Source organism: Esox lucius, chromosome 4, assembly GCF_011004845.1.
Source record: "Esox lucius isolate fEsoLuc1 chromosome 4, fEsoLuc1.pri, whole genome shotgun sequence".
Taxonomy (NCBI): domain Eukaryota; kingdom Metazoa; phylum Chordata; class Actinopteri; order Esociformes; family Esocidae; genus Esox; species Esox lucius.
Genome location: NC_047572.1, coordinates 32207521 through 32232958, shown reverse-complemented (window position 1 = coordinate 32232958; position 25438 = coordinate 32207521). Strand labels below are relative to the sequence as shown.

At 42.1% G+C, this 25438-nt stretch overlaps 2 protein-coding genes across 4 annotated transcripts in view; both read left to right on the top strand.

Moving 5' to 3' along the window:
- The window catches only part of kdrl (kinase insert domain receptor like), a 62970-nt gene extending 54353 nt beyond the window's left edge, over positions 1-8617 (top strand). Inside the window, exons 27-30 of the mRNA XM_029119405.2 lie at positions 529-650; positions 1856-1934; positions 2347-2447; positions 6611-8617. Of these exons, the coding sequence (XP_028975238.2) occupies positions 529-650; positions 1856-1934; positions 2347-2447; positions 6611-6794 (486 nt within the window). The 3' untranslated portion in view covers positions 6795-8617. The remainder of the gene's footprint in view (positions 1-528; positions 651-1855; positions 1935-2346; positions 2448-6610) is intronic.
- A 7135-nt stretch (positions 8618-15752) lies between these two features.
- On the top strand, positions 15753-24615 carry cdx4 (caudal type homeobox 4). 3 transcript variants are annotated; one of them, XM_010902846.4, is made up of 5 exons: positions 15753-15854; positions 19603-19707; positions 21778-21840; positions 23580-23725; positions 23835-24615. In XM_010902846.4, the coding sequence occupies exons 2-5, from the start codon at positions 19701-19703 to the stop codon at positions 24063-24065; spliced, it is 447 nt and encodes a 148-aa protein (XP_010901148.1). In that variant the 5' UTR covers positions 15753-15854; positions 19603-19700; the 3' UTR covers positions 24066-24615. The 3 variants fall into 3 exon arrangements, with proteins under 3 accessions (XP_010901148.1, XP_010901154.1, XP_010901139.1); XM_010902852.4 differs by lacking the exon at positions 19603-19707 and having other exon boundaries at positions 15761-15854; XM_010902837.5 differs by lacking the exons at positions 15753-15854; positions 19603-19707 and having other exon boundaries at positions 21282-21840.
- The last annotated feature ends 823 nt before the right edge of the window (positions 24616-25438 follow it).

Genomic DNA, 25438 nt, shown 5'->3' with positions numbered 1-25438 from the left:
TTTTGTCCAAATAATCACAGAAACCCCCTAAAGCAGGCACCTTTATAGTAATAGTATAGGAAAGTCCTGTGCAGAGCTGGTGAGTCCAACGCCAGGGCGTTAGATTTAGTTCTGATAGACTGAACGACAGTGGGGAGATCCACAAACTTACTGACACCAGACAGTGGGGATGAACTAGAGAAAAGAGGACGATAACAAACCCGCCCTGACTGGTCACATTTAACCACAGGATGAATCGCTTTAGAACAACAGATGGAGAGACCAGACAGGCATCGGGGGAGGGGTAGTAGTTGAACTATTCCAGCTCTGTGACTGACAGATTCAGTCCTTTATAGGCTACTCAGTGAACTTTCCCCCCCCACTGCATCAAACACCCGGTCTCTGTTCCAACAAGCATTCCATGTTGGATTTTATTAGGCAAGATCTTTCTTCGGCCACATTTTTCACACTTATTTCAACATGCATGTGCTTTCTGTCATGGACCAGTGGCCTGATAAGGAGTGTTCTCTCCTTTTTCTGTCCGTTCAGGAGGGCAAGCATTACATCCCCGTAGCTGCTCTGCTGTCCAAGGAGGGAGACCTCCCCAACACAACGCTTTTAGAAGAAACCAACACCAGACCCCTGTCTCACCGCCACTCTGGGAGCACATGGTAAGACGGAGGAATCAGCGAGCCAGTCGCCACACTAAATTACACTGATTACCCTGAACCTCATCTAGCAGGCCTTATGAGACCTTTATTGTTCTGGCACTGAACAGAGAGGAGGTTCTCTTCTGCGCTGTTCAGCCAGTCCAGTAGAGAGCAGGAGTAAAGACATGGGTGTCGTTGTGTTGACGCCCAAAAGCCGAAGTCACACCTCAGGCACTGTTCTGTCTCCCATGAAAATGTATGCACGAAGGCTGGCCGGGAGTCCCAGAGTGCACAGCCTGGGGTGATGTCAACCTCGGGGGAGCAGGTTTCATCCCTTGACTCGTCGCATTCCAGAACCTCTCTCAGTCAGGTGTCGTCCCAGTGTCTATGGCCCTTTGGCTTCTTCTATGATTAGACAGGGCCAGAAGGACAGTTGCATATCACAAAATTGGTGGTGAGATTCATCCGTCTGTTGGGAGTTCGTAGATTGGCCCTGCTGCTAATAAAGACGTGGTGCGCTCAAACCAGGAGAAGCAGACAACACGAATCATTACATTATGGCGTTGCTGTTTAGTTTAAGTTGCCTGCAGTTAGGCAATGTACACTATGCCACATTTAATAGGGACATTTCAAATATGTTGGCTAAATGTAACATTCACATTTCTTTTGTAATGCTCTTACCTTGACAGAGTTAAGATAACAACAAATTATTTTCCCAATCTTTATTTGGTACGTTGTCCAAAGCACGCTACATCTTTGCATAATGCTTTGCTTGGCAGGTCCAGTGCGTGTAGATACGCTTGAGGACAATGAAAGGCCTGATGGAGGTTTTGATAGGCGCTAGGGTATACTCTCACAGTCTGATGGCGAGTAAGCCCAGAGCATTGTGGCCCCTTCAAGGAATTTCCTCCCAAACCAAAGACCCTCCAGGATTTATTCCATCTTGAAATAATATTTATCAGTCCCTCATATTTTCACAGGTCCAGCAACTGTGTTTACTGAGAACTTGTTGAAATGCCCTAGTGACAGTTATCCTGAGTTATTCAGACATTTCATTATTCATGTGTGTTGATAAGTCACATCAAGAGGGTTTATTTTCAAATACCAATTCACAGACACTACTTAACTGTTGAATGTCTTGATTATGTTCCCGTTTGCTGTTTCTTTTTTACGCTGGATAATTGCTCCTACACTAACATCCAAATCCGGAAATTGTTTCCCTTCAGGAACATCAAGATCCGCCCAGCAAGCGTGAAGACGTTTGATGAGGTTACCATGGGGAACGGCACTAACGACACTCACGGGGTAAATGATGACGCTCTTCTCTTTCTCACACGCTACACACCATGTGACTGACACCTTACCGGGGGTCGTCTCTTCAGATGAGACCCGCCCTGTTTTTGGGGGCGTAATGGGTCACACTTTATTTTGAATGAGTCCCATTTTCCACACGTAGATGTCCTATGTTCTACAGTAATACTATCCGCAAACTGCTTGTAACTGCTTGTAACTGCTTGCTAAGGTTATGGTTGGGTTTAGAATAAGGTTTAGGGTAATGGTTAAGGTTGGGATAAAGGTTAAGGTTAGGAGATAGTTAAAATGTTACTGATATGTAAGTAGATGTCGGTAGATCTACAGACACTTCGAAAACAATGTGTTACACATGAGGCCACGTTGCTGGACTAACTCGTTCTGTCCTTCTCTTGCAACGGAGCAGGGGTGCCAGTCGGACAGTGGCGTGGGCCTGTCATCAGACGATATGAACACACTGAAGCGTCTGGAGTCCCTGGCCCGGCCTCTCAGCATCATGGCCCTGGCGTGAGTACACCTAATCCCCCTAATCCCCCAATCCCTGTCACCGAAGGCCCCGAGAAACACAGGGCGAGGCAGGGGAGGCGCAGGCCGAGGCAGGGGAGGCGCAGGCCGAGGCAGGGGAGGCGCAGGCAGAGGCAGGGGAGGCGCAGGCCGAGGCAGGCAGAAGAGACGCAGGCCATGGCAGGCCGTGGCAGGCCAAGACAGGGGAGACGCAGGCAGAGGCAGGGGAGGCGCAGGCTGAGGCAGGGGAGGCGCAGGCAGAGGCAGGCAGAAGAGACGCAGGCCGAGGCAGGCCGAGGCAGGGGAGACGCAGGCAGAGGCAGGGGAGGCGCAGGCCAAGGCAGGGGACACGCAGGCAGAGGCAGGGAAGGCGCAGGCCGAGGCAGGCAGAGGCAGGGGAGACACAGGCCAAAGCAGGGGAGGCACAGGCCGAGGCAGGGGAGACGCAGGTCGAGGCAAGGGAGCAACAGGTTTTGGGGGGAGGCAGGACAGAGAGGAAGGGAAGCAGAATGCCGGGGGGAGGAGAGGCGGGTCGCCGGCCCTGGAAACCCACCCGCTGGCCTGGAATGTAGACACTGGGATTATCACACAAACACACACGGTTCCTCTCGTCCCTCTGGACCTCAGTGACTGAGAGAAACCATGCGAGAGCCCGGTTGAGACAAAAGACTCGGGGGTGGGAGGCTGCCCCGAGGTGATAACTCGAAAGACAGTGAACACAATCCCACTGGAGGTGTGACCTGGGGCTTGGGTGGTTTAAGAGCAGGCATTAAAACTTGCTCTGGCGTTCCCTTCTTGGCCTGACTGGGACATCCTCTGACAGCTTACTTAACAACAGGTTTCTATGTTTAAAGTCGATGTTTCATACGTTATTCATCTGTCATAGTGTGAGATGACAAACAAAAAGGGGACACGCAAAGCTCTAGACCCAGAGTCAATCTAACATGAATTATCAAAGCACTAGACCCAGAGTCTATCTAACATGAATTATCAAAGCACTAGACCCAGAGTCAATCTAACATGAATTATCAAAGCACTAGACCCAGAGTCTATCTAACATGAATTATCAAAGCACTAGACCCAGAGTCAATCTAACATGAATTATCAAAGCACTAGACCCAGAGTCAATCTAATATGAATTATCAAAGCACTAGACCCAGAGTCAATCTAACATGAATTATCAAAGCACTAGGCCCAGTGTCTCCCTAACGTGAATTATCAAAGCACTTGGCCCAGAGTCTATCTAACATGAATTATCAAAGCACCAGGCCCAGTGTCTCTCTAACGTGAATTATCAAAGCACTAGGCCCAGTGTCTCCCTAACGTGAATTATCAAAGCACTTGGCCCAGAGTCTATCTAACATGAATTATCAAAGCACTAGGCCCAGAATCGAATCTGAATTATCAAAGCACCAGGCCCAGAGTTTATCTAACATGAATTATCAAAGCACCAGGCCCAGTGTCTCCCTAACATGAATTATCAAAGCACTAGGCCCAGAATCTATCGAACATGAATTATCAAAACACTTTGGGGACAGTTATGGACTCTGATGTCTCTCCACCCTCAACGAAACCTAACAGGCAGAATATAAAATGGCCTGCAGAAACTGGAAGCTTTGACTTCCTCTCTGCTTTTCCCATGATATGCAAATGCTTCCGGTTTCTTGAAACCCCACTGAGGCTGCTTTGCCCAAGATGTTATCAGGTCCGGTATGACCATTCTGTGGTGGCTGGGGCAACCTTGTCTAAAGTCATTCTTCGTGTTTGAGAACAAAGGCTCTACTGAGCCATAGACTGGTGTTGCTGTCAGATAAGCATTACGTAACACATATTGCTTACACACATGTCCCTGATTAACCTGTGATCTGTGTATGATTTAGATCTCATGGATTTTTATGATTTTAACAATGGTCAAAAGCAGTGTCGGCCAATAACAGTTGACCAATAACAGTCGCCAGTAGCGGTGTCGGCCAGTGGCGGTGTCGACCAATGGCGGTGTAGGCCAGTGGGGGTGTCAGTCAATGGGGGTGTTAATCCAGCAGGCCAGACCCCTGGTCCTTCAGTACACTCTGGACCTGGTTAACAAAGGGATGTATTCTGCTTATATGATACAGTCGGCAAATAGGCTTCCAGCTCGCAGCCCCTCGGGACATTAGTAGCAGACTCCAGAAGACTGCTTTCTTGTCTGTTTACATTGCAAGTTTGACGTTTTTGTAGAGCTAATGCCACTCCTTGTCATAACCTGTCGAAGGACTGGAATAAATAGAAGCTGGAACTGGACTTAGAAAGGTCGAGCTGCAAAACTCTCCTTGCTATAAATGACACCTCATCTATCATGCACTTCAGAGAACGGATTTGTGTGAGAAAATGGAGTTAATCAAAAGTGCCCCTGTACTGGAAAACAAAGAATGCCTTAAAACCATCAAGAACTGTTTTTATTAAATTAGTACTAGCATACACTGATCATTTAAAAGATGAAATTACTACATGGAGGTTTCTATGCAGTCATGATTAACTGGTGAAAAAAGGGAACATGAAAACATGTGCAGGGGAGTTGTGAAGGCATGGAGACGGATTATCTTTTTCACCATGATTAATGACACCCTTTGGAATCCCCAGTGAACAAAGGTCTTGATTTCATTAAAAACATTCTGGATCCACTCTCTCAGCAACCTCTGTGCCCCTTGACGACCCCCGAAACCCCCAAACCGCGCTGCCAAACGGCTCCCAGCTTCCCTCTCATCTCTGTGCCCCTGTGAGTGAGGCACTGCGCCGGGCAGAGGGAGCCTCGACCACTCCCTGCCCTCGGGCACAACCTCAGCCTAACCCTGGGTTGTCATGGAGGACAAGAGGCATGCGGAGAATGATTTATGTATTGAGGGGAGAGGACCCCCGCTGGGGCACCACTCGATCACTGTCACCTTTGACCTTCTGAGGGTTTACAATGAAGGGCCTCCCAGTCTATGTGATGGCCTCCCTCTATAACTTTCTGTGTGTGTAGGGGTGTAGTTTAGCTTATTAGGCTCCTGGTTATCTCGTTGACTCGTTCTTGGGTCCACGTTAAACATCAAACACAAGACAGGGAGTACAGAACAGTTATAGACAAGATACAGTGTTTCATTAAATTAAAATACAATCGAAACTCTGTTGAGTAAAATAATCTGATAATTATAATTGTTATAATACCTTTATTTCAACAAGGAACACAGACGGAGACCACAGTCTCTTTTACAGCTGGGCCCTGTGCATATACATGTTGACATACAGTTACAATGATTAAAAACAAACAGAAAAAAACACAGGGAACAGACATAACAGGTTGATCACAGATAGCAAACAACAAAATACAATGTTTTAAACGCAAGTGTTATTCCCTCTGAGGCCTCAGGTTATAGAAGATAATAAACATCATAAATCTACGTAGTCTGATAATGGCAAAACACAAAGAAACTGGAAAAATATTATTAACACATTTCAAGTGTACATATTCTACACTATAGGTGTTATTTATACACTTCAAGTGTACATATTATACACTAAAGGTGTTATTAACACACCAAGTGTACATATTCTACACTACAGGTGAAGTGTCTTTGGGAGGTGTTTCACTCACCAGTGTGACCAGGGCTTGGTCGGGGAGGGTGTTGTCGTAGGATGTTTCGTTGTTTATTAAGAAGGTTACTCCGATGCCTGTCGCATCCCGGTTTCTCAGGCCTTTATTATTGGTCAAACCAAGGCCAACTTTGACTAATTGTTACCAGACATTTGAGTGGAAGCCGATGGAGCGCAATGCTGTTGTCTGTGATTGACTCAGCGGTCCCACAAAAATATCTGAACCTTTTTCGAATAAAAACCATTGTGATAGATCGTCCTGGTCAATGGTGGCATTCATTTATATCCTACCTATCTGACTTCGGTTCCATTTGACAGAGGTTCTGGAAATTCTCAGGAACTAGAACACAATGGTACTCAGTTACTCATATTGAAAGTGTTTACAGAGGCAGAATTCGTCACCAAATGTGAGTGACCAGAAAACAGTCACTCACATTTGCTTTGATAATTCATGTTAGGTTTTACTATTTGTCTGTCATGAAAAATAATCCTTGTTTTTGGGGAACTAAATTTGTTATGAACCTCTCTCTCCTTCCCTTTCTTTCCGCCTTCAGGAGGAAAGCAGTGAGTAAGAGTAAAGAGGCAATGCTGACCGATGGAGAAAAGGAGAAGTACTCTCAGCCTGTGTCTCCTCTGGACTTCTGCCTGGATGACTCCTGCTTAGAGCCCGGCCTGGAGTGTCACAGCCCCCCCCCTGACTACAACTATGTGGTGCGGTACTCTGCCCCACCTGTGTAGCCCACTCCACCCCGTCGCCAAGGGAGACGCCCCGCCCACCCCCCCCCCCGCCCAGGGATAATCTCTGTAACTCTGACTCTGTCTCAGACTTGGTCTCCTTCTCTGACTCTGTCTCAGACTTGGTCTCCTTCTCTGACTGTGTCTCGACGTCAAAAAAAAACAAAAAAAAAGCCTGCTTCTTTCCTGCTTTTTGAATTCTTCAATTCCTCCTCCTCAACAACAAGGGTTGAGAGGTAGAGAGGTTCGAGCCTTGTTATAGGGTGGGATGTGACCATAGGACATCCTGAAACACCTTTCTGTTCATCTGCGCTTAACCTGCCTGCTTCCATAAGTCCACTACTCCCCAGGCAGGAACCAGAGGATATCCTCTTCTGTAAAGACCCCTACGTCCCAGAGCCCGCCCCCCCCCCCCCCATGTTTGGCTGGTCTCCCCCGCAACACGCTGTGATGTCCAGACACCCAACTACTGTAGCTAGGTCAAACTAGAAACCTATGTAGACATATATACAGGCTCAGGTAATGTAATGAACTACTGTGAACAATACAAGGCAGACCTATGGAAGTATTGGTGGCAGCAGGTTATACTGTAGTAGGACCTATGAAGGCGTTACCATGGGGATAAAGCAGCAGAGTAGTAGGAAATGAGACGGGAGATTGTAGATGTTTCTTGTTTTTTATCGGTTGTTTTTTTATTCCTGTACACATTTCACAGAATTTAAACTGGAAATATATGTGCTATTCTGTTACATTACGTAACAACAACTGTGTTCTGTTCTCAGTTGAAGCTCGTGTTTTTAAGAAGTGTCTGTTAAAACACACAATAGGAGTGGTAGGTGAGATTTGCCGTCTAAACAGAATCGTGACAGAGTAGTGGTAGTTTAAACAGCCCAGCCTCGCTAAACGGATTGACAGAGAACGAGGAGACCACTCTTGCCTCCAATTTAATGCTACATCTCTCCCGGGAACAAATAGTTGTATCACTCGGTCCTGATATGAGCCAGTTCATAAAGCGGACTGTGTATATTATTGCTATAGCCATGTGGGAAGAGGAGACAAGAAGACAAGAGCTGTGTGTACTTGTGTTTATTTTCATATGTACAAAGCATGTTAAAAACATGAGCTTGGATTAAGGAGTTTAAATAAAGTGTGGGTCTGAGAAGCACTAGCGAAATAAACTATGCATATTTATTTAGGTTTATGTCATGTGTTGTCATTTACTAATCCAGATCTAATGTTTAACAAAAATATTTCACACTGAAGAATTAACCAAGGGGAGCATTCCCCCGGGCCTGCTTCATAGCAAGATATGTAACATTCCAGTATTTAATTTCAGATTAGTATGTTGTTTCAACTGCTGTATACACATTCATTAAAGTAGCAAAGATTGAGGAATTTACTGTTTCTTTAGGAGGAATGTTTATTACGGAAATAATCTTTTACTGATTTATTTTGTTGTGTTGAAGGTATAATAAAAGCTAGCAGGGCATGCTACAGGCAGCCTGTGTGTTATCAGAACAATGGTCATTGTATGCTGGTGTATAACCTTACATGTTTAGCTTGTAATTTCCCTTTTAAAAAAAGGCTGTTATACCTTTAAAATATCTTACTGAGATGTATGATGATTTTGGTCTCTGAACCCCTAAATTCTACCAAATGATGTTTGTGTTATTAATGTGGACTGATTGGACCATGTCCCCACCGTGGAGAAAAACCGTGTATGCACTGATATTTATCAAATATCGATTTTTGTACTCAATGTATTTTTATTAGTAACCAAGCATAAGAAGTGAATACATAAATAAAGATATATATATATATATATATATATATTTATACATTACTTCTGTTCCAGAGTCATGTTTTTTGCTAAATGTGCTTACCACAGTTTTTTTCAGGACACGGTTCTGTTGTTCTATCACCTAAAGCCCTGACACCGTAGGGAATCAACACTGTTTAAAGGTCCCAACGGTCTAGATTCAACAACAAAAAATGCTGTTTACCACAACTTGTCTGTGAATGGGAATATGGGCCGGAGTGAGCCGTGCGTCCACTGCTGGCTCCTCTCCCCTCGTCCGGCTCTTCCCCGGGTGAGACACTTCCTGAGCGGGGCAAGGTGTCGGCAGCCTGTCTGAGCGGGAAAGGAAGGGGCACTTAATCATCATGGTCACGACTGGGGGACGCCACCACGCAAAAGGCTTCCTATGGGAGCACGCTGCCTCCCTGACCTTAGTTACTGGCACAGGGTGTGCCCACCGGAGACAGGCACACAGAGCAGGTAGTGTTCTCCGCTGTTTCCGCTCATCTCTATGGAGATTCAGTGTTTACGGTCAGATGAGCGTGAACGGTTAACAAATCACCATGTACGAGAGACCAACGCTGGGACATCCAGTCGAGTCAGATAAATGTAAACAAACACGGGAAGGATGTTTGGGGGTGAGGGTCCATCATTTTTTGGCTACAAACGCAACAGGGATTACGTTGTACGCACACACCTAGTAGTTTTCCACACAAACACGAGCGGGGAAAAACTCACTGTTCCTTTCATGAAATTGACTGGTCACGCGATGCCTCTTGGGCACGAAGTTGTAGGCGAATAACTTCTTAAAGCAATACAATAAGAAACACCACAAACACATTTGACAGTGCAAAAACTTGATGCTAAGAATATGACAGAATATAACAAAAGTTTGGATGAAATGTTATAGTGAGGTGTATTGTACAGGACGCTCCTGAGATCAATAGTGTCATAGAATCAAATTTCAATCAAATGTATTTATAAAGCCATTTTTACATCAGCAGAGTTCACAAAGTGCTTTTACAAAACACCCAGCCTGAAAGTTGTCAAAATATTTATGTAGCCTACACGAGATATTTCTGTTTTTCATTTTCAATAAATTGGCAAACATTCCAAAGGCCCTGTAACGTGGGGCAGAAAAGAAGCTATGGTACAATGAAGGTCTGGGAGAAATATGTGACGTCTGTAGGATCTGTAATTCTTGTGAAAAGTAGAAGGCAAAATAAAGAGAGCGAATTGGATGTTTGCCATTGATTGCTTAAGCCGGACCTGTGTCTATTACGTTTCCTGTGTCATGTGACTTGTCATGAAATGATGTCACGCTGTGTTGATTTCCAAATGCTAATGGTCTACTCCCCGAACCCTATTGAGTTACATTAGTACAGCTGCCTGATCAGTGTCATACTTAATAAGCATATAGTTTATTTGCCATGTTGTCAAAAATACTGTACTGCTCATAAACAGTGCCGGTCCTAGCCTCCAGTGCCGGCCCCAAGCAACATTTATTTTGTTGCTCCCGTATTGGTCGAGGGTCCCAATCAGTCGGGGGCTCCCTAGTGGTCGGAGGCCCCCTTGCAGTCGGGGGCCCTAAGCAACCACTTATGTCACTTATGCCCGGAGCAGGCTCTGCTCATAAAACACGTACACAGAAACTGGTGGGACGAATGCTAAAAATGTATTCTGTAAAATGGAAAGTAGCAGTCAAGTACAGTCAGCTGTAGAATTAATGATCGGTTCTAAATATTTCAAACGCTAAAAGCATCGTCCTTCATTCAAGCCTCGGGGCACATCTAGATCTGTGGCTGATTAATGTGCAGACTCAATTTACGTTGTCACAGCTACCCTAGTTTAGCCTACTAAATGCCCATAATTAACAAACGAGTGGACCACTCAATAGCTTATATTATTTCGACTTCATGATATGCTGGCAAAAGGCAACATTTTGCAACCGTTATGAGAGTAACAACAAGCAAAAAGTTGACTGAAATGGAAAACGACATCAACAAGTAAAATTTTTGCAGGAGCAGGTTTTCCCTTGCCAAAATTGTATTTGGCATGTGTAACTACCAGAAAAACATAAATCTGCCATTTGCAGTGGAGGACGTAACTAACACCATAGCCTGTAATTAATGTGTTGGCTATTCAACATATCCTCAGTCAGAGTCAGTTATATGATCCAGGTAACACAACGGTCTTTGTTGAAGTAATAATTAAAAAAACGAAAACATCCGTTTGCATGTAATTAAATGCCAGCATCTATTACATCTATTTATTTTCTTCATTTTAACTGTATTTATGAAAGCCCCCCACTCCCCATTTCCCACTTCCACTACACCCCTTCCTAAAAAAACACACACCCGCGGAAGGGCCTATTTAAGCACTATAACAGGAGTGACACATTGAGGGCCCTCTGAAACCATGCCAAAGACATTCCCCATGACCCAACAGGAAACAATGCAGCCTGGAATCCTATCATGTGCTGCTTTGGAGCCATTCACCAGACACTGATGCCCAGCTATTATACATACAGTGCTGCTCCCAGACCCCCGCCTCAAGATGGATGTCTTAGGCCACGTCCGCACCTCCTCTTACCTACATGCAGAACAATGGGCCGGATACTGTCTCCACAGACTACATGGAGCTTCTTCCCACCTTTTGGCAGCCAGGAAGTGAAACAGACTGCAACAAGGGAATGCCTTTATTCCCCCCCATGTTTCTCAGACATTTTTGCTGAGAAAGATTTAGGTGGGTTAAATAATTCTAAGCCTACTGGCATGATGAAGCTATGTTGCTACAAAACCTTGCTATGCCTTCAAAAGTCTTATTATGGCAAAGCGATCTCTGCTTTTTTCCCATGTCCATGGTGGTTTCAGCACAGTTGAGTCGGTGCCACTACGTTTTCCAGCTGAATGGCTGTGACAGGGATAAACATGCAGACATTTCCCCTCTGCCTAATGGTTGTTAATTGGCACTGCTTACATTGACATAAACGTGTTCAGTGGACTTGGATGTGGACTTGGATCGTGGACGAAAAACAAATCCATTATATTTTCGTCTAGATTAGTCTGCAATCCCCAAAAAAAAGTTAACCTGTAAGATTAGTTCAGTTTGTCTGATAGGTTTGTTATGTGATTCTAGACAACCTGCAATATGAAAACATTAAATATTGTTCATTATCACTTTGAGTTCATTACTGTTTCCTCCAGTAGTATGCCTGTCAGAATCAATCAATCAAATGTATTTATAAAGCCCTTTTTAAGAGTAGAAGTTGTAATAATAAAAAAATGCATGTGGGCTGAGTCCAGAGTCTACAAAACCTAATCTAGGTAAGAAGCATGACCAGATGGACAAGGACAGGGACAACCGGGTTGAGGGGTGGCTGATTATCAGACTGGGAGCTGGAATCGTCAGGTATCGTCTTGATCTGCAACACAGCCAGGAGAACTTTGGACAGGGACAGCAATGAGCCTTTAGAGCCTGGTACTCAAGAGGTGTGGGCCAGGACCTCATGTCTATTTAAGAAGCAGATAAAGACTGTTGTGCAGGCTTTTCATTTTTCCTCTTCTCTGTTCATCAAATGCTTTCTTTAAAATCCATCCATTTCATATCCGCAGCGCACAACGTTGGGAAAGGAACCCAACTAGAATAGGATATTTACATTTGAAAGATGTTTCTTGAAATGTCCATAAGGATCCGATGCAGTGATAACTCTGTGTGCCTGTCATTCCTGCATTCATTTTAGTTTATTCTCATTAACAAATCCATTCTACAATGACCTACCATTCAGAAAAGCTATTTGATGGAATGTAATACTTGAAATACCACTATTTACCATATTTCTCAATATTCTTTTTTAATTAATCGTTTTGCAGACACTCTTATCCCAAGCGATTTGCAGGCATTTTTCAACCTTTTGAACTTATTTCTGTCTACAGCCTGTGAATAACTTGTGTCTCGAACTTACAGAGTACATTACTGGCCATCAATATAAAGGTGTGAAGGACATGAGCTAGTAAAAATGCTGCTCTTGACATGTTCTGGGTTGGATGTCTTCAACTTGAAGTTTCCTGCACACATTTCCTCTCAGAATCATTCACTTATAAAAATACATACTTTGTCCTAACCAGTGGCATTTTTATATGGAAAACATTGGTGGGGCACAAACCATTTCAAAATATAGGAAACATACCAGTAAAGCTACAAAACTCCCTCTTGCTACTGATGTGTTTATTTAATACATCAACAAACAGTGTGGCTCCACAAAACACTTAACGACAGAGTGGCTTGATTCTACCAGGTGTTGTAGTACACTACTGGAGAGAGAGAGAGACCTTCTTGTGTAATTGCTCTCCTTTTCACTCACACACATGTAAAATTACCACTGTCATATTTATAAACCTAAATTAAGAATGCAACCAAGCTCAGAACCAATGTGCCTACAGGGCCATACACGAACAGCAATGAGCTCAACACCACTGAAGGCCACAACGAAGCGGAAAGACAACTTTTTAGGGATACAGATCCATTCTATGACAACAACCTTAATAGATAAGCATGGACACACTGACACTCGTCACCATCTATATCAATCGATCCAGCACAAAAATATGACCAATGCACGGAGCAGCAAAGGCAGGATGATCAAGTGAGCCCTCAACAAGGCTGAGGGCTCACTTGAAGAGAAGGGTGGCAAACTTTTTGGGCAAACTTTTCAATGACTTTGGGAATGAAGTCATGTAGCTGCTGAATCAGCTGGCTTTCGATGGACAACATGGCCAATGCGTTGAGTCGCGCCTGTCCCATGGTATTGCGAATGAAGGTTTTTACCCTCTTCAAGGTGGAGAAGTTCCTATCTGACTCGGATATCGTCGTAGGTGTTATGATAACTTTCAGCAGAATGACGGTCTCAGCAAAAGCCTCCTCTAGGTTGTTCTCTTGGATGGATCTTAACAGAGACAGGGCCGTCTTACCAGTGTGAAGCTCAGTGTGGCGGTACAGAGTGGTCAGCTCAGACTTAAACTTTTCCTCATTTTCTAGACGCCATAGTTTCACAGTCAAGCTCAGATGTAGGGAATGACAGCACAAATTTTGGGAAGAGTGAGCTGTCACCTGGGAGATTACTGTGTCGCATGCTTCCTTCTTCACCGGCGCTGTGTTGGTTACTCATCGGCCTGGCTCATCTGTTCCATTGTGAACAGTGGCAGCCCATTCATCAGATTGTTTCCGCATATTCTGGACATTCTCCTTGAAACGGGTGAGCGCACTGCTAATCCCAGATGCATCGATGCTCTGTTTTTGCAGAATTTTGTATAAAACATAAACTTCTGGCATAAGGAAGAAAAACATTCCAGCAGCTGCAGAAAGGCATTTTTTTTTACAGGACGTATGCCTCACTTATGATGGCCTCATCCTATCCTGGTGGTGTGCATATGTCCTCCATACACAGGAGCAGCGCAGTGTGGTTTTCCCAAACTGCATTGACAGTTCTACTTTTACAGTTCCATTGTACAGCGGGTGGCCTTGGGATGCGTCTCTGTGTTGCCTCAGCAAGTGCTGCAACACGTTTAGGAGCGCCAGAGAAAAAGGTGGCAAAAGCAGTTAAATCTGCAGAAAACACCTTCAGGATGCTCATCCTTACTGAACAAAGTTGCTGCAAGGTCAGGATCAGCTGGTGAGCATAGCAGAAAACAAACTGGGCATGTGGGTATGTCACTTTCTTTAGCGTCTGTACCACTCGGACGTTTCCACTCATTACAGCCGCACCATCACAAGTCTGAGCGATCAGCTTTTGTTCCAGCTTCAGTGGTTCCAGATAAAACAGAGTCCAGTTTTATCTTTGATTTCTACAAACTCCAAAATCCTCTCTGTAACTGTATTGCCAAGCAATATGTATGTATCACAACACAACCACCATTTGTGATTTACAGGAGACATCAGTTGTCTCATCTGCCTTTAGTCATGTGAGTGCATTTACCAAAGTTCCATACGATCAACAAACTGAGCACCAAAGCATTTGAATCTGTCAGCCAGCCCTTAGCAGTCTTTAAAGCAAAATTAGAGGAAGAACTGGGCTCTGAATTACATGTGGGATCCTAGTTAAATATATGTATTATGTCCCTCTCGCTCTCCCAGTCTCCTTCTCTGTGTTTGTGCTTTTATTGGCAGATTGGGGACAGGTGGAGATGAGTTTGGAGACAATTTTCACCTGGGTTTTGAACCAGCCCGGAGATATGAGTTCCAGGTGCCCAGTCCTCTCTCTCTCCACACCCAGCAATTAGTTTTGTGCTTTTGGGTTGATATTTTTTTGTTTTGATTAAGTGCACTCTTTAACGCTTACATATCTTACATTAATTAATGTATTTCCATCACACCCCTCAAATGCCTACTTCCACACTTCACAAGTTGGCTTTGCTTTGTAGTTTTATACGTTGTTAATTATTTAATAAACACATTTGAAGGTCAACGTGTGGACTCCCTTGTTTGTCACCATCTAAGAGATGGGTTGTGACATAATTAAATGACGAACTCTAGACACAGTCTCTATCAATTCTGTCTTGCTTCGACTTAATGACTCCACAGCTATTCTTCATAGCATATTTCCTGTCACCACTCCCATGTATGTCAAACGATCAAGTGGAGATTAGTATTTTCAGGAGGGTACATTTTTTAACAGCCATTGCAGTTCACAAATGTCATTTTCTTGTCTCATTTTATTTTTTCTTTGACCTTACCTATGATGAAAGATTTAATTTTGCCTTTCTGTCATCCAATGTAGGAAGTCAAGGATGATCATTTAAGGTCGTGGTGACTCAGGTTACCTTGAACAAGAAGAATATGAGACAATACTCCAGAGAAGAGGAATAATTATTTTATTAAGGCAAGACAATAATTGCACCACACATTCCTGAGAGAAAATTTTATTCATTATTTTATTTGTTAATTGCAACTAAAAGGTTAGATAGTTCTAAAATTAACAACTTAAACATCAGTAAACATTTTGTATATTCCGGTAAAAAAATTGCTGCTTCTTTTTACTGTTATTATTCTGTAATTTAGGCAGTTGAATATCAACTTAACTGCGCATTACTACCACCTACTGGCCAGGCAGGAGAGCAATACAAATTATCCTGTAACCCTCCAACTCCTCCCTGGACCTTGTAGCCAATTCTACTTAATTTCAACCCTCTAATCAGGGAGTTATTGAAACCAGGGGGACCAGGTAGGCCCGATTAACAGGAACAACATCAAGCTTTTGACCTTGTATGGTGAGAGTTGAATACCTTTGCTATAGCTCTTAGAAATCACACACCGTTGATGAACAATAATCTAAACATGTTATCCACACAATACAAAACAGCTCTTCATTTTACACTTATTCCAAATATTATGTGTTTTCTCAATTGCTTTGGCATTTTTTGAAACTCAACATTCTCCAAACTGTAAGTACAGTCGTCACAACTGTTTCATGGGACGTCACAACACTATGGCATGTCTGTAAAATGTAGTAACTCACCCAAAACATTTAATTCATGCTTCAAAACCTAGTTATTGTGTCAGTAAATTGGCCCGATGAGTTTTATTCTCATCGTGTGAGCCGTACTGCTGAAAATGTTTAGATGTTTTTTCACCATGGCAGTCAATCCTGGAAATGTTTGTTATATATACATTTCAGTTTTGTTCTACTTTTTTCTCTTGTTTAATGCTGGTGTGTATCACACTGAGCTTTTTAGGTCTCAGTTTAGGTAACAGTGAGAAAAGTTTACTGGGAAAAGTGAATACTGAACAATTATGTGGTACACAGAAAAAGGATATGCACATTTGTGTGTGTATATATAGTTAATGTAGCGATGTGTTACATGTAAACATATTTCTTACATGCAGCGAGGGAAACATATTTGATCCCCTGCTGATTTTGTACGTTTGCCCAGTGACAAAGAAATTATCAGTTTATAATTTTAATGGTAGGTTTATTTGAATAGGGAGAGACAGAATTTTTTTTAAATCCAGAAAAGCATGTCAACATTTTTTAAACTGTATTTGCATTTTAATGAGTGAAATAAGTATTTAATTCCCTCTCAATCAAAAAGATTTCTGGCTCCCAGGTGTCTTTTATACAGGTAATGAGCTGAAATTAGGTGAACACTCTTAAAGGAAGAGCTCCTCATCTCGGCCTGTCCACAGAAGCAATCAATCAATCAGATTCCCAACTCTCCACCATGGTCAGGACCAAAGAGCTGTCCAATGATGTCAGGGACAGGATTGTAGACCTACAAAAGGCTGGAATGGGTTACAAGACCATCGCCAAGCAGCTTGGTGAGAAGGTGACAATAGTTTGTGAGATTATTTGCAAATGGAAGAAACACAAAGAACAGGCAATCTCCCTTGGTCTGGGGCTCGTGGAGTTGCAATGATCATGAGAACGGTGAGGAATCAGCCCAGAACTACACAGGAGGATCTTGTCAATGATATCAAGGCAGCTGGGACCATAGTCACCAAGAAAACAATTGGTAACACACTACGCCGTGAAGGACTGGAATCCTGCAGCGCCCGCAAGGACCCCAGCTCAAGAAAGCACATGTACAGGCCCGTCTGAAGTTCCAACATGACAATGACCCAAAACACACGGCCAAGGCAACAAAGGAGTGGCTAAAGAAGAAACACGTTAAGGTCCTGGAGTGGCCTAGCAAGTCTCAAGACCTTAATCCCACAGGAAATCTGTGGAGGGAGCTGAAGGTTTGAGTTGCCAAACATCAGCCTCGAAACCTTAATGACTTGGAGAAGATCTGCAAAGAGGAGTGGGACAGAATCCCTCCTGAGATGAGGTTGAATACTTATTTCACTCATTAAAATGCAAATCAATTTATAACGTTTTTGACATGTTTTTCTGGATTATTTTTTTTTTGTCTCTCACTGTTAAAAAATAAACCAACCATTAAAATTTTAGACTGCCCACTGACAGAGAAATGATCAAACGTACAAAATCAGCAGGGAATCCAAAAAAAATTATTCACTGTATAAAGTCATATGTAGTAAGCTGAAAATTTGCCACTAAATTACATCCATGAAAACCAAAAACTACAACAATGAAATTCTGTAAAAAAATTAATTGCACCTCCTCACAGAACTTAACATTACAAGTTCCCATCTTCTTGGTGGACATCTTGTCACTCTTGTTGGTCTGGCAAGAGACTTTTGTCAGCATCGTATTTAATGATTTCCCTTGTGATGCACCGGGGGGGAAATCTCCTGGAGATTCCTATTTCATTACTACGTCACCTGGCAGGAAATTTGCTAATCTAGCAGATATCCCAAACATTTCATGTCAGATACTTGTATGAATATACATGTATGTCTGACAGATTTTAATAATTGAAGGGCTCATTTTGCATGTGATGGCTCACACGATGAAAGAAGAGTATGACAATTTCACTGAGAATCAACTCATCAGTTTTGATCAGCAAGCCATGTGCATGTAAATATTGTGCCTATTGTAGGCAATTGTAATTGTACTCTATTGCACTTGCGACTTGCTTAAATTAATGAGAACTTCTAATTTGGTGTGAGCAAGAAAGTAATTGTTCAGCGATTGAGCCAAAACAATTGAGAGACTGTAAACTAACATGTTGAGCTTTAATTCCTCAACGTATGCATGTTTTGACATCTGATTTAACTTGTTTGTGTGACCAGTACAATGAATTACTTGCGCTATCAAAGCCAAAGCAACAAATATTACATCAACACCTTTCAACTGAACAGCCAATGGCTGGGCATCCTTTGTCGAATCTTCAATTCCTTTTACACCTATTTCCACTGCCTGGGAGTACAACTCCTACCCCACAGCCCTGATGCTTAATATTTTCGCCTCCCTTATCCTACCAAGCCACTCAGGAAACGCCATTACCCATCATTATCTTTTGTACATATGGCCATACTTCATGTAGCTTGTATCCCAGCTTTACATCGGTTGGAGGACAGTTCTCATCAAATGTGCTGGAGTGTGTTCGATCATGCTCTACCAACCTAACCCAGAAGCATTAAGGGAAAAAAGCCCCCTATTAACTTCAGCCAGGCCATCCCCCAAAACCCCCCCTGATCCCCTCCTGACCTCAAGAACCCTAGACTTCAACCTTTCCCTTAAGCCTGCATACATCTTACACTGTATTAACATTAGGATCTTATGTAAATAATGAGTAACAAATACATCCCTAGAAATCAGTGAAGACGGCTGCTTTCCAAGCATCGATGTTCATTGGTTCAACATTTCGAAAATAACAAGGTTGAGCCTGAAGTCTTGCTTTGTATACTTAAGCAATAAGGTAATGAGAGGGTGTGTTGTTATGCCATATCGGGCTGTGCTTCGGTATGTGATATCATGACTGGTATACAGTCTCATAAATCAGGCAGTTTGTTTCTTACCATGGCTATCAGCTTTCAGAATGAATCACCTTGTTTGCAATACAAAGAAAGTTGGACTTTTCTCAGTGTAGTCTAAGATTTTGGCTGTGTTCGAGGGCATGAAAATGACTGCACTTGACTAAGATTTCTGTAGGGAATCTTAAGGTAGTCCTCAACTCCCAGCGGACGTGTCTGATGGCGAGTTTTGAGGTGATCTGTCCCAGAGTAGATTATACGTAACCATGGAAATGTTCCTGGCTGAAAGGGGAGAGCATTTTCTTCATCCCTCGTTGAACTCCTCATACTCTAAAACCTTTTTAAAGATTGGAATTAGTTATCAACTGATAACAGTAGGAAAATGTTGACTAATAAAGACAATTTTCTATTTTGGTGTAATACTGTATATCAGAACAGGTTGTATTGTCACAAATTGTTTAACTGCAGCGCTTTAAGTGCCTTGGCAGAAAACACCAGTCTGTGGTCTGGGGCATAAATTGCCAATCATACTTCATGTTGCACCGTATCTAATTCTCTAGTAGACAGTGCCCCCTGTCGGGCGCTACATGATTTAATAACCTCCGGCTGCCCACTGACGGAGGTTCTGTATCCGTCCACCAGGGCGCAGTATCTGTCAGTTATCTCAGAAGGACCTTCCACCAGGGCCTAGAAGACAGGCAATTTATTGCTTAGTCAGTCAAGACACCTGACCTACGTCAATGCATGGTAAGCGCTTTCTTTTAAGTTGTATTTCTCAGCACTCTGTTTAGTGTGCTGTCAATGAGGTTCATGTGATACTTCACTGGAAATGTGGAATGCATTAGGCATAAATAGACAGATTGCCATTTAGAATTGCCCCATATTGTCTAACATTAACCAAATTTACATTGTAATGAGTAGCAGTCATAAATGGCTTCTGGGACATCTTCACCGCTTAACCAAGATGAGCCTGATCATTGTGTTTCAGTATATTCTGTTTTTTGCTTTGCATACATGAAACAAAAACGCAGACGTGACAACAACCACTGTCTCCTTTTTGGTTATTTGATGCTGGATTATTCAAAATACTTAGAAAAAATTTTTCAGACATATTATAATAATGTATAATGTAATAATGGAAATGTATGTGTGCGCTTAGTACAAGTTACGTGTTATTGCTAACACTGGCCTATATCGGAAAGTTATAATTCGATTTTTATACTTGATCACTTGGGGTGAAGCGCTTTGCTTAACGAAACTATGACAAACCTTTCATGTAGTCAGATCAGGGATTTGAACCAGCGACGTTTAAACTCAAACAAATGAGACGACCCAGTTATTAAAGACATCCATTGCAGTTTGTAGCTGTATTATGCAACCGCTTATGTAGGGTTAAAAGGGGGATGGATGGCCAAATATATCGAGGCACGCACGGGCGCGAGACCCTGTGCCATTGAGCGGGTGTGGTGGGCGATACCTCGGGTTCCTTTAAACCGGAATTAGCTGTGAAGTGCGACCTTGAAGTGTGAACTAGAAGGAATGTGAAAAGTTCAGCTTGCTACAGGGGAAAGTCTCAGGAGCCATCACACTTTACACCTCTTTTGCAAGTGAATATATTATACAAATCTTTCAAGATCGTTTTCTGAAGGCGTGAAACGTGACAGCAGACAAGGAATTTGTTGCATTCTCATGTTGACAGGTTCAGCCCCAAAAATACATTATTTTACCAAAAGAGAGGATAATGACAAATGTTTTTATAGACCAGGGCTAGGCTTAATCTGTGTCTGCGAAACCGGCCCTAATATTTAATGGACTCCTATTATTCTCTGACAGGTATTGTTTTACAACGGCACTGTAATACCCCTGAATTAAGTGAAGCCACGGCTATCAATTTTTTTTAGAGTATTGAAAGGGTTGATCATTTTAGATATTTAATGCAAGCACAATTTAAATAAGTCTAAGATGAGTTTATGGCCTATAGTACAGTTGGTTTTTTTTATTTATTTTTTAATTCAAGCAGACTGTAGGCCCAAGTGAATTTGCAAATCACTTTTGCATTCAAATTTTGATCAATGGTGCCAGTATGTCAGCGTTGAAATTTGGTTTCCAAGTTTTAGGGTGATGCGTAAAAACAGCGCTAGGGGACAGTGGGTTTGGCTGCATTATTGAGTCGTCATTTGAATGCAAATCATTAGGGTTTGAAGAATCGTCTGACGTCAGGAAGGAAGACCCTAGTGCACCTTTTCCTACCACTACCTTGTCAACAGATGCAGATCATGTGAGACAGTATCACGTCCGGACCTACTTCGCATTTCATTTCGGCGTGCGCGATTGGACTATACACAACCGAGCCAAAGCCGTGGGATTGTTTTTGAGATTTACAAACGTGGCTACAGTGCAACTATGTCAACCTGAGTCACTTTTGTTGCCGTTCCCAAATCATGTATGTGGGATACCTCTTGGATAAAGAAGGCAGCATGTATCACCAGGGACCTGTGAGACGCACAGGCATTAACATCCCACCACAGAACTTCGCTTCCGCGCCACAATATTCCGACTTTACTGGATATCATCATGTGCCAAACATGGATACGCACGCACAGTCTTCGGGGTCTTGGGGCGCTCCTTACGGTGCGCCCAGGGAGGACTGGGGCTCCTATAGTCTGGGGCCTCCTAACTCGATTCCCGCGAGCATGAACAACAACTCGTCGGGACAAGTATCTTATTGCTCGCCTGAATACAATCCCATGCACGCGCAAGGGTCGGCAGTATTGCAGCCGCCTCCAGATAATATTTCTGTTGCTCAACTTTCCCCAGACAGAGAGAGGCGCAATTCCTCTTACCAGTGGATGAGCAAAACCGTGCAGTCCTCTTCTACGGGTGAGTCAAGTCAAAATCTGTTACATTGTGTTGAGACATGCGTGCACTGTTGGAATAAAAAAATTATCTATTCATGATCGAATGAATATTTAGAATTTGCTCACAAAAATCGGAAATGTTCGTTTTTCTCTTGCATTTAAATTTCTAATTGTGCTGTGAAAAAAAGCTGGTGTGAGCCTACACTTCAAAACGCGCGCAACAGGTAGACCTGGCATTGAGAGGATGGATTCAATGTAAAATATAAATTGGGTTATTTTAAGTGATGCATCTTGATACACAAAACAATTGTGTAAGGAGTACGTTGAAGGAAAAAACACTAAGATTAGCTATTGTATTGTATCTGTAACCTGGCAGTGGTCTAAAACGAATAGGCTTATACAATCATGTTCTAAATTCAATTTAACCTAAACTTTTTGTCAAATGATTAAGAATTTACATTTACATGTGGTGTTAGCCTAATTAAAGTTTTAAACTTGTAAAAGAGAACTTCGTGCATTAAATTGTCAATTGTTCCTGACTATAAACAGGAAATAATGTAATGTAATGTTCTACTAAAATATGATTTATAATATTTCGATTTTCTGTGTACGCGCCTATAACGTTGCGAAGGAACCGACTGGGAAAGGTGTCAAGGAACGGCGCCTGGCGCGCTTGTAATGCTAATGTCTCTACTGTGAACTAGATGCGAGGACTACTTTTCTTGCTACATTGTCTCAGGTTTTCAGGGTTATCTGACATTCAGGCGGTGGCTCCTTTCAAGACCCGGTTTTACTTTGATATGCACCAAAGTGTATTCCTTTATAGCTGCCATTCTTCGAGCGTTCGATTTGTTGCTGTAAAAGTGTGTTGTGTATATACAGGACATCGGCGGATATATAGGCCTATGCAAGGGTTTGTACGGGCGAAAGGACAAATTATTTCTTAACCGTCGATTAAATGTGGGAGAAATACAGAAGTCGTTATTGTAGGCGATAATAATAAATTAAACTATGGTAACTTAGTTAATTGTCCAGTACATTTGTTCATGTAGTCACTCCTTCTGAATAATCCAAGAAATTATAATATTCCAGGTGCATATGTATATGGGGTGGGGGGGATTTCCCTGGTTGTAATTCCTTTCCCTGGTTGTAATTCCTTTCCCTGGTTGTAATTCTAGGCGTCTGAATAGCTTTATCAATAATTTTTAGGTTGTTCAAAACTTATAACTATTATAACTTAACTATATTTTCTACCTAATAAAAGGTGCCGACGTGTTTATGGTTTATAAATCAACCTGTGCAACCTGATCCAAGCCAAAGACATTTCTGAGATTGCATCTCCTTGTAACTCATTTGTGTGTCCCGTGTTGTCTCTTAACACATCAATGGAGTTTAGGTAATATCTATGAGACTCTTTGTTCTGCAGTTTGTTCCAAAAGTGACATCAAAAGAAGATCTGTGCCTCAATTTGCATATCTGCCAACCAAGCAACACACCCTCGTTTAACAAAATAACCACCACTTCAGTTGAAGTTTCCATAGATTTTTCATACAAATTTTATGAGAATTGAAACATTAGGTTTGATAGGAAGTAGGAGTTTTCATTTAGAAGGTTGCCTTTTCGTGCTATAATAGTATTTTTCCTTTTAAAGAACAATGGAACGTAAAACAAGAATACCTTTTGGAGTTTAAAAGATGCCTCTGCTTATTCACAAGGGCCTATAAAACCTTTTTTTATACTAATAATGTGTCTTAATTTCAGGAAAAACAAGGACGAAGGAGAAATACAGAGTGGTGTACACGGACCACCAGAGGCTTGAACTGGAGAAGGAGTTCCATTTTAATCGTTACATCACTATCAGAAGAAAGTCAGAACTTGCGGCGAACCTTGGTCTTTCAGAACGACAGGTAAATCAATTAATTTATATGGGATTAACTATTCAAATCATACATCGAATGGACATGACTTGGACATACCTATTGAAATAATACATCGAATCGTTTTTTGCGTTTACAGGTGAAGATCTGGTTTCAAAATCGCAGAGCCAAGGAGAGGAAATTAATCAAAAAGAAAATGGGATCTGATGGCAGCGGAGGTTCGGTACACAGTGACCCGGGTTCAGTGAGTCCTCTGCCGGTACCAGGCTCACTCAGCCCATCGGATATTCACAGCTCTCTCTACCCACCCCCCGGAATGAACACCTTGCCATCTATTAGGAATATACAGCAAGTTACTGTCACTCAATAGAATCTAATTTAGACCATCCAACATAACTGAGCACTCCGACACGCTGAAAGGACAGTTCCCCAAGACTTGGCTCTCATTGGATTATGACGTCCTGAAGCACATGCTGTGGATTACGAAACTTCGAGGAACAAGATGATTTATAATTGCAACAAAATGCTGGAGGCTCTTTAAATATTGTTTTTATAGAATAGTTCGAATAATAAAAAACATACAAAAATAGGTATCGTTCAGACATGTAGGGCTATATGCTTAAATTGTTTGTGTCTGAGTTGTTGAGATAAATGTACTTTTTTAAGTGAGAAAGTGTAGACTATAGGCTATAGACTATAGTGTTTGTAAATAAAAAGATAAATCTGGTACATTTTATTTGAAGTTTATCTGGACAGAAAGGGGATATTATTCATTTGGAGCTTTAAATGTCTTGACAAACTCTTCATGCATTTCTGCTCCAATTTGATTGCCAAGCACACTTAACATTTTTTCTACAGGGGTAAGTGAAGCAGGTTGTAAATGTGATGCGGGTAGAACGTTTGTTGACGGCAACGTTCAGAATGTAAATAAAATGTTGTTTTTTTAAATAACATCCCGTTTCCACTTATTTCATTTACTTTAAGGATAGACTAATATGTTTTCTAATTAACCGGAGTGTGAGGGTCATTCATGTTTTCAGACTGCTTATTGTTGATGTAGTTGAGGTCTACAAGCGCAAAAAGGCAAAATGAAGAGAGCCATTACTAAAAATGTATCTGCTTCTATGTTTTTAACCGTTATTTTACCAGGTAGGTATGTTAAGAATATATTTACAGCACTGTCCTGGGAGCAATTTAAGGTTGACTCTTTATATGAGACACCGACCGGGGTTTTCACATTGTCGTCTTAAAGATTTGAACCAGCGACCTTTCGTTATCTGGCTCAATGCTCTTGGCCATTTATACAACCCTGCCACCCAATTTGATTTCTTCAATCTCAAACAAAATTCGATCACCTTTAATATGAGTTATTTATTTGTTGGGGTGTAAAAGCCATTAAGGATTACACAAAATACATAGCCTAATATCACAGATCTAGTTATAATGATGCATAGCCAAAAAAGTGACCAAGATATTTTTTAATTCGGACAAATTAAAACATGCCTGTACGTGCAGTGCAATAATAAAAATTGTTCCATTAGTTGGTTTCTTAAACAGTCACTAAAACAGTCTCAAATGACATCAGATATAATCAAATTATAAAGTATCTATATCCTATTTGTGACATTTTGCTGCAATATTTTAATTCTAGGCCAGTTTTATTCCGGTCTTACGAACATAACTTACAACAAAAATCGTCCCACGGCTGAAGTTGCCCGGCTCGGCTAGTGTTCAGCAGTGATT

Excerpts from the sequence above, each read along its gene's own strand:
- cdx4 (XM_010902837.5), top strand. The coding sequence starts at position 21,402 with ATGTATGTGGGATACCTCTTGGATAAAGAAGGCAGCATGTATCACCAG. Across the intron at positions 21,841-23,579 it reads CGTGCAGTCCTCTTCTACGG|GAAAAACAAGGACGAAGGAG; the intron begins GTGAGTCAAGTC and ends TCTTAATTTCAG. Across the intron at positions 23,726-23,834 it reads TTGGTCTTTCAGAACGACAG|GTGAAGATCTGGTTTCAAAA; the intron begins GTAAATCAATTA and ends TTGCGTTTACAG.